Source organism: Sinocyclocheilus anshuiensis, unplaced genomic scaffold, assembly GCF_001515605.1.
Source record: "Sinocyclocheilus anshuiensis isolate Anshui unplaced genomic scaffold, SAMN03320099.WGS_v1.1 scaffold166, whole genome shotgun sequence".
In the NCBI taxonomy this organism is placed as follows: domain Eukaryota; kingdom Metazoa; phylum Chordata; class Actinopteri; order Cypriniformes; family Cyprinidae; genus Sinocyclocheilus; species Sinocyclocheilus anshuiensis.
The window spans coordinates 256185-265227 of record NW_015546050.1 but is presented as its reverse complement, the minus strand read 5'-3'; the positions used below and the strand labels follow the sequence as shown (position 1 = coordinate 265227).

Sequence of the window (9043 nt, the reverse complement as noted above, 5' to 3'; positions counted from 1 at the left end):
CTTTCTAAGAACTATAATTGACAGCATATACAAACAAAAATCTACTTTTCTTCAACGCAAAGTTTTATTTTCATAAAAAAACACAAGTAAAAAAGTCAGTAATAAAATAAGAACAAATAAAAAAAATAGCAAACAACAGCACAAATAAATGCAACAGAATAAAGAGCTATGAAACTAAGTTTTTCAGGTTAAGTAAGTTTTTATTCAGTTAAGAAATACTACAGAAATTAAAGTAATCAAATGTAAAATAACACATCCAGTGTTATTTTACATTTGATTACTTTAATTTCTGTAGTATTTCTTAACTGAATAAAAACTTACTTAACCTGAAAAACTTAGTTTCATAGCTCTTTATTCTGTTGCATTTATTTGTGCTGTTGTTTGCTATTTTTTTTATTTGTTCTTATTTTATTACTGACTTTTTTACTTGTGTTTTTTTATGAAAATAAAACTTTGCGTTGAAGAAAAGTAGATTTTTGTTTGTATATGCTGTCAATTATAGTTGTTAGAAAGAAAATCGGAATCGGCAAAAATCGGTATCGGCAGATCACACTAACAAGAAATCGGAATCGGCCAAGAAAATTGAAATCGGTGCATCTCTACTTATTTATTTAATTAATAATGCATTAACTAACAGTGAGCAATATGTTTGTTGCAGTATATATTAATCTTTGTTCACGTTAGTTAAAAAAATACAAATATTCATGCAGTTGAAAATAACATTAACAAATATTCATAAATGCTTTAGAAGTATTTTTCATTGTTAATTCATGTTAACTAATCTTACCTTATTGTAATGATCATGGTGGTGTTTTTCAATGGGGAATAGGCTTTATCATCATGAAAATGTTGTGCAAAAAAAAAAATTTCTTGATGCAAAATATTTATTTTTATTAAAACTTTTTACAAATATCTGTGAACATCAGATGTTGTGTGATAAGTTAATTCTCGTTTTAACTCGAGGTAAGAACAAGGGCCATGAGCTGCAGTTCTCAGCGGTGAAGTTCGAGGACTTCGGTGGCAGTGAGGAATCTCTAGAGGTGCGTTTCAGATCTCTTCATCCATCCGTCCGTCCGTCCGTCTGTCCTGCTCACACACGAGTGCTTGTCTTCTTCAGGAGGTCTGTAAGCTGCTGATCCACACGAGGCATCCGGAGGTGTACCAGCGGCTGGGAGTGGTTCCTCCGCGGGGGTTCCTGCTGCACGGCCCGCCGGGGTGTGGGAAGACCCTGCTGGCTCAGGCTGTGGCTGGAGTGAGTGACTGACCATGTGCACGAGTGTGTGTTTCATTGCTGAGCGCGTCTGATGTGTGTGTGTGTGCGTGTGTGTGTAGGAGGTGGGCCTGCCGATGCTGAAGGTCTCGGCTCCGGAGCTGGTGTCAGGAGTCTCCGGAGAATCAGAGCAGAAGCTGCGGGAACTGTTTGAGCAAGCCATAGTAAGAGTCGCACTCCGACCGGTTCTTTAGGGTTAAACAGTCTGTGATTTCATTGTAATCATCGTCTGTGTTCATGAGATGTGATGTGGCTGTCGGCACCTCAAAATATGTTTTTTTTTTTTTTGAGCAGATCTCACTGGATGTTCCAGATGATCCACATAGCTGGATTACATGTACACCTTGCATTTCAGTGCAAAATGGACTAGTCGATTCAGTTTTGATTCACAAGCTTTTGATTGGCATCATTAATTTGATTCTGATATCAATTTATTAGCATATATTTTCAGGTACAGTACATGTCAGTTGTTCGCTCTGGTCTAAAGCTGTGAACTACACAGGGAAGCCCGTCAGTTGGTACATCACTATATTATGGCGCTTTTCCACGGCTCGGTTTGCATTTCCACTGCAGTTCAGTACCGCTTTAGAGTGGGCGGGATTATTCACATGTCGTTATAGTTGCGCCGCCTCTACTGCCGTGACTCCTGAAAAACTTTTTCATTCCGCGCCCCCATCAAGCTCTCGCTAGATCCGCTCCTCTGCTATCAACGAGAGGAACGTCTGTACTCCCTCAACAGACCACGAAACAGCCACTTTTTTTGTTGTTTAAAAAAAGGTCGTTCGTTCGAAACTGTTGCGTTCGTTCAAAAACAGTTGCGTTCTATCCTTCGCTGTCTGTGCTGATTTAATCTAGCGGTTCTGTTGTGTTTGTGTCGCAAGTTCAGTGATGCAGGTAGTGACGATTCTCTCCGGCCAATCAGTGATCAGCAGTGTTTACACATCACGTTTTGGTAACGGTACGGTTCACTTGGAGCCTCAGCCGAGGTGGTACTGAAAAAAGTACCAGGTACTGTACACAGGATTACCTCTGTGACTCAAGGCCCTGTCCACACGAACGCGGTTATTTTTAAAACCGCAGCTTTTTCTACGCGGTTTGGCCGTTCGTCCACACGCAAACGCAGCACCAGGTCACTGAAACCAAACATTTTTGAAAACGCCTGCCAGGGTGAAGATTTTCAAAAACTCTGGTTGCAGTGTTATCGTGTAGACAGCGAAACCGGAGTTTTTGGCTTGTGACGTCAGAGCCTGCACATGTTATCTCCGCCTACTGGAGACTTTTTCAGGCTGCAAATTTTGAACTTTCTGTATTTCATTATTCTTTCTTACCAAGTTCTTAAAAATTCCAGCCACAATCAATCACAATGTTATTACTATTACAGATGATTAAGCATATAAATCGTCAGTTTGTTGTTTAACACACATGCACACAGACTTGCATACACTATATAGGCTACTCTTGCATGTTGTGAGATGCATAAGAAATCGCGCAACACAAACCATAATCCATAACAACAAAAGACAATACTTTATTTAACCTTTTCTGATAAGAAGTGTGCGCTACAAACGTGAGCATTTTTGACGATCGTCTTGTAATTAACATCTGATGCATTTATAAATCAAAAATCACAATTGAAATAAAAAAAACGTTCCTGAGATTTAATATCTTTAACAACATGTACAAACATTACTACAAACTAAACCACCAGGGTCCTAGAACTGCGGTCCTGAAACTGCAGCCTCCGGTTGTGCAGGAACACCCTTCTCACCTTTTCTGATAAGTGTGCGCTGCAAACGCGAGCATTTTTGACGATCGTTTCTGTCCAGTCTGCTCATTTTATCGCATTTAACCACAGCTGTCGTCGTTTTTTTTGTCTGGTAATGGCAGCAGATATGCGATAAAATGTCAAATTGGAGCCTGTACTCCGTCGAGTCTGGCACCCAACATCACAACAAGATGATATTTTAAGCTCCTTATGTAGCCGAACCTGTGCTGGTTTGAATTGGCCGCCTCCAGTTTTGCCTCCAGCTAGTGCTGTGACGTCGGCACTAAAAGGGTCTATACAAACATTTAAATTGTACACATTTTTATATTTAATGATTCATTCATGTTTATTTGCTGCTGTAACTAGTAGTAAAGAGGAAGAGATTACATTCACATGCCGCTGTGCGCCGCAATTCTAAATGTATTTTTTTTGTATGATAAAATTGACAGATTTTGAAAGCTGAGACTTTGTTTCATATCCGAACTAAGAAAGCACAAAACTCATTACAATTATTGGATGGCAGGTGTGTTACAAGCAGTGTTTATTGACGTTTTGTTCATGCATCAACTGTAAACACCACAGACTAAAAAGATTGCTTGAGAATTTAAGAATATGTTTTCCCCAAAACGAATATTGATTAAAATCAACGTTATATATAGAAGACCAGTGTGTTTCTCTGTTGGTGCTTGTGTCATTGTGTTTGGTGTCTGTTGTTCCTGTAGAGCAGCGCTCCCTGTATCCTGTTCATCGATGAGATCGATGCCATCACGCCAAAAAGAGAGATCGCTTCCAAAGACATGGAGAGGAGGATCGTCGCGCAGTTACTCACCTGCATGGACGGTACGCCACTGTGTTACCGCTCAGTGTTTCTGTTCTTCTTGGCTCTGTTTATACGCTTCATATTTGTTTGTTGTTGTCTTTAGACCTCAATTCGTTATCAGAACCGGCTCAGGTCTTGGTAATTGGAGCCACTAACCGTCCGGACTCGCTGGATCCGGCCCTGCGTCGAGCCGGCAGGTTTGACCGCGAGATCTGTCTGGGGATTCCTGATGAGGCCGCGCGACTGAAGTACGTTACTCTCACTGACACAGCGCACCGCAGCATATAGAAAAGAGCTGAATCCTTTGAGGCCTGCTAATATTGGTGCTAAAAACTTCTGCTGCATGTTTTGTCAACAGTATGTCTTAGGGTGCTTTCACACTAGCACTTTTGGTGTGCACCCGGGTTGGATTGACATCAGAGTTTGGTTCGTTTGGATGATGTGAACGCTGTCTTCCGAACTCGGGTGCGCACCCGCGAAACGTACCCGAGTCCTCTTAAAAAGGGTGGTCTGGGGTACAGTTCATGTGAACTCCAGTACGGTTCGCTGCTGATGTGAACGCAATCGTACCAAATCGCGGAAGTGAACCACTATTAATGACGTATTATTTAATAAAAATATGTGTTTGTGTGTGTTTCACTCACTTTCCTGATGAGCGTGACTGACGTGCTGCAAACAGAGAGCTGTATATCTCGATTCTGTTCGCCTTCAGCATTCTTTAGAGCATTTGCAGTACATTCGCAAGACAGATGTAAGTGCCGTTATGTACCGAAGCTTTGTAAATGAAACGAACGGAAGTGCAGAGAGCAATGTTATGCATTTGCCGCCTTCTCCTGCGCCGTCGTTACTAAGCTATGGGGTAAACAGCTGCTGGCTTGATGACACAAACGAACCGCGGTTCGGACCCAAATAAAATCATTTGAACGCAGTCCAGCGGGGGCAGGGGAAGGGGGGAGCAATCGAACTCTGGTTCGGACCAAGCAAGCTAACCAAGTGTGAAAGCTTTAATTTAATTGGATAATTAGATGTTAAATAAAATGGAATTCCTGCATTGAAAAGAAGTCATGTTGAACATTGAAAATATCACTGACCGCTGATTTATCCTCAATTTTTCCCATCCCAGGATTCTGAAGACGCTCTGTCGTAAAATCACACTGCCGGAGGACTTCGACTACAGACAGTTGGCGCGTCTCACGCCGGGTTATGTGGGCGCAGATTTGATGGCGCTGTGTCGGGAGGCAGCCATGAGCGCCGTCAACAGAATCCTGCTGCAGCCGAGCAGTGAAGACGTCACACCACCGGTACGCTTATACAACCACACACAACACACGACCAGGACTTGATGATTTCTAACAGAATGTGAGGCTGGAGAAGGTGTTTTTAGCATTCACTCAGTGTGTGCAAATCCCATCTGTTGCCAGCCTAGATCCACTTTGGCAGCGATACTCGAATGACTTGGTTTGATCCCCCCATCCCGCTTTAAGAAAATGCATAATTTTTAGATCACTCATTGAAACGGTAATAATTTCTTTGAAACACCCTCTTCAATTTTCATAATGTAGTCATTGTGGATTGAAACACTTAAATCTTAAGGCTTTTTCACATCCTCTGCTGATAGACATACGAGGGCCCTTGGTAGCATTGATGCCCATTTGAAGTGGGATGTAACTGCAGCCCTTAAACTCCACACATATTAGACACGAGCCCAAAAATGACTTTTCTTGCAGTTCATGAACACTTTGATATTAAAGGATTAGTTCACTTATAGAATAAAAATTTCCTGATGATTTACTCACCCCCGTGTCATCCAAGATGTTCATGTCTTCCTGTCTTCAGTCGCAAAGGAATGAAGGTGTTTGAGCAAAACATTCCAGGATTTTTCTCCTTTCAATGGGCTTCAATGGGAAATTTTTATATACTTTTTAACCACAAATGCTTGTCTTGCACTAGCTGGACTTCACGCATTACGTAGTTACGTTTTAAAGTCACGCGTGACGTGAGGTCAGACCCAGTGTTTACAAAGCAAGCGTGCAAAGTTTTTCACCCTACCCTGCCTTTCTGAACCAGAGCACACAGACGAAGAGCTAACTGCGTGTGAACTTTCCAACGTGATTACATAATGTGTGAATTGTTTGGCTAGATAAGACCCTTATTCCCCGGCTGGGATCGTGTAGAGCCCTTTGAAGCTGCACTGAAACTGTGATTTGGACCTTCAGCCCATTGGTCCCCATTGAAGTCCATTATATGAGATCCATTATATTTTGTTTTCCTCAAAAACCTTAATTTCTTTGTGACTGAAGACAGGAAGACATTAACATCTTGGATGACGGGGGTGAGTAAATCATCAGGAAGTTTTTATTCTGGAAGTGAACTAATCCTTTAAGCAAGTAATTTGCATGAAATAGTCTACACTTTACGGGTTTGATTTCACATTATTGACCAGTGTCACTGGCATTGACCATTTCTTCTGCATTTTGTTTCGTGCTTTTGGCAACATATTTGGTGTGAAAGGGCCTTTACACACACATGCATACATCCAGTACGTTCATGAATGCTTCTAGTACATCAACTTTTCCTCAACTATACTTGCTTTCCATGCAAATATTTTTGACATACTTATAGGAGTAGTTCAACCAAAAATGAAAATTTGCTGAAAATTAGCTGAAAGTGTGTTCACCCTCAGGCCATCCAGTAGATGTAGATGAGTTTGTTTCTTCATCAGATTTGGAGAAATGTAGCATTGCATCTCTGTCTCAGCAATGGATGCTCTGCAGTGAATGGGTGCCGTCAGAATGAGAGTCCAAACAGCTGATAAAAACATCACAATAATCCACACCACTCCAGTCCATCAGTTAACATCTGGAGAAGACAAAATCTGAAACAAATCCATCATTCAGACGTTTTTAACAAAAATATGAGTCCATAATAACTCTTCCTCCAGTGAAAAAGTCCATCTCCTGTTGTCTCTCACATCAGAATCCAGCCACATATTTGTTTAGAGCTGTTTCTGCTTGTAAACGGTGCTTGATTTGTGCAGATTTCTCTCCTGATTCACACAAGACCACTTTTACACTGGAGGAAGCGTTATTATGGATTATGGACTTGTATTTTAGCTAAAAACATCTTAATGATGGATTTGTTTCTTACAAACTTGCAGCTTTTGGCTTCACAAGACGTGAATTGATAAACTGAAATTTTTTGTTTTTGCGTGAATTATTCTGTTAACATTCAAGAAAACAAATTCCATTTGACCATTTTGTGTTGAATTGTCTTTTGCTTCGGTCAAACGCTCAGTGTTAGCTCTATCACAAATAATCCACCGCAGTAGAGCACAGATCATTGTGGTGTTCAGCTGTTGAAGTTCGTCTTGCTGTCAGAAAGCAGATCTGGAGCAGCTGCTGTCGTTGTTGAAGAGGAAGGAGGTTCTGAGCGAGGAGCAGCTCTCTGGACTCTGTGTGCTCATGTCAGACTTCAGGACCACGTTAGCCAGAGTCCAGCCGTCCGCGAAGCGCGAGGGGTTCGCCACTGTCCCAGACGTCACCTGGGAAGACGTGGGCGCGCTGCAGGACATTCGTGAGGAGCTCAACATGGCCATCATGGTAACGCAACTTTTACAGAGTTGTTTGGTCTTGTACTGTATCAGTAATACTTCAGTTTCTCGTTTCTTCGTTTAAAGGTGATGTTGTGGTCTTTGTTTGTACATTTGCAGGCTCCCATCAATAACCCTGAGCATTTCCGAGCTCTGGGTCTGAGCACGCCTGCTGGAGTGCTGCTCGCTGGACCGCCCGGATGCGGAAAGACCCTGTTAGCCAAAGTGTGTGAGCTTTTATTTAGAGCTGTGTTCCCACAGTATGCATGTACACCATGTCCTAACTAGATGCAGCGTGATGAAGTGTTTCTCTGCCATGTAAAGGATTGTTTTTGTCCTGAGCAACCGTGAGTCAGTAGAGTGCCTCAGTGTTGACGGATGTTTGTCGGCTGACCTCTAATTTCACATTACCCTGGTTTTCTCAACAAAAGCAAAACAGGAATTTCCATTGGCTTTGGATTCTTGCAGAAAACAAGCTTTGTGATCGAAAAACGTTTATGATGCATCATGAATATGAATAAATTTAAAAGAAGATGTTTTAAAGAATGTGGGTAACCAAAGAGTTGCTGGTCCCCGTTGACTTTCATAGTATGGGGAAAAAAATACTTTTGAAGTCAGTGGGGGGACCATGAGCTGTTCGGTTGCCCACGTTATTTTGTGTTCAGCAGAAGAAAGAAACTCGGACAGGTTTGGAACAACTTGAGGCTGAGTAAATGATGACAGGGTTTTCATTTTTGGGTGAACTGTCCCTTTAAGGACGTGGCGGCGTTTACTTCCTGTATTCTTCACTGGCCAGTGAAACTTCTCTCTCTCTCGTTACAGGCTGTTGCTAATGAGTCAGGCTTAAACTTCATCTCTGTCAAGGGTCCAGAGCTGCTCAATATGGTGAGTTTTTCCACTACCGTCATACAAACTCACAATCCATCATCACACGTCAGCAGTACTGTCATCTCACTGTTGTCCGTCTTCTGTATGTCTCAAGCGGCAACCTCCCGCTCTCTCTCGTGAAGCCAACACGGAAGTGACTTAAACTGTAATTCATCGACTGGCCGCTAGAGGCTGGCTCCAAAAGGGAGTCAATCCCATAGACTCCCCATGTTAAAATGCCCAACTTTACAGCAGAAAAAAACATGTTTACAGCCTGGTTCAAAAAGTGGTTTTGGTCTATATAGCTAATTTTGCCCTTCATGACAACTGTGAGGGGGGTGAATTTTTTTATAACTCATCCGTTTAAATTATATTTAGCCTTAAATTTTTGCATAATTAAGGGTGTTAGAGTGGCCACTTGAGTGACAGGTGGATTGCCGCTGCTGTCACCACCATCGAGCTAGGTGGGTGTGGTTTCAACAACCAGCTCCCGCCTCTTTGCCCATCTTCGATTATCCGGGAGTGACGCGCGGTGACACGCTGCAAAGATGGCGACGGCCGCCTCCGCCCACTTTGAGCTTTAAAAACGCTCTTCGGAAACCTACGGGTGACATCACGGACACTACTAGGGCTGTCGCGATAACCGCATTATCGCAATACTATTGACGAGCAAACCGCAGAGGAATGCAAGAACCGCAGCAACCGCGATTTTTGCGTGTTTTATTTTTTCTT

General features: G+C 42.3%; 1 protein-coding gene across 5 annotated transcripts in view; it reads left to right on the top strand.

Annotated features, from left to right (window-relative positions):
- Positions 1–9043, top strand: part of nvl (nuclear VCP like) — a 17491-nt gene that overhangs the window by 3450 nt on the left and 4998 nt on the right. For all 5 annotated transcript variants that reach the window (XR_001635422.1, XR_001635421.1, XR_001635423.1 and 2 more), the window contains exons 8-16: positions 964–1040; positions 1118–1252; positions 1333–1434; positions 3758–3875; positions 3959–4103; positions 4979–5156; positions 7233–7454; positions 7565–7669; positions 8267–8329. Coding sequence is in view for 2 of the 5 variants with exons in the window: in XM_016500320.1 (XP_016355806.1) it covers positions 964–1040; positions 1118–1252; positions 1333–1434; positions 3758–3875; positions 3959–4103; positions 4979–5156; positions 7233–7454; positions 7565–7669; positions 8267–8329 (1145 nt within the window). In the remaining 3 variants the exon portion in view is untranslated. The remainder of the gene's footprint in view (positions 1–963; positions 1041–1117; positions 1253–1332; positions 1435–3757; positions 3876–3958; positions 4104–4978; positions 5157–7232; positions 7455–7564; positions 7670–8266; positions 8330–9043) is intronic.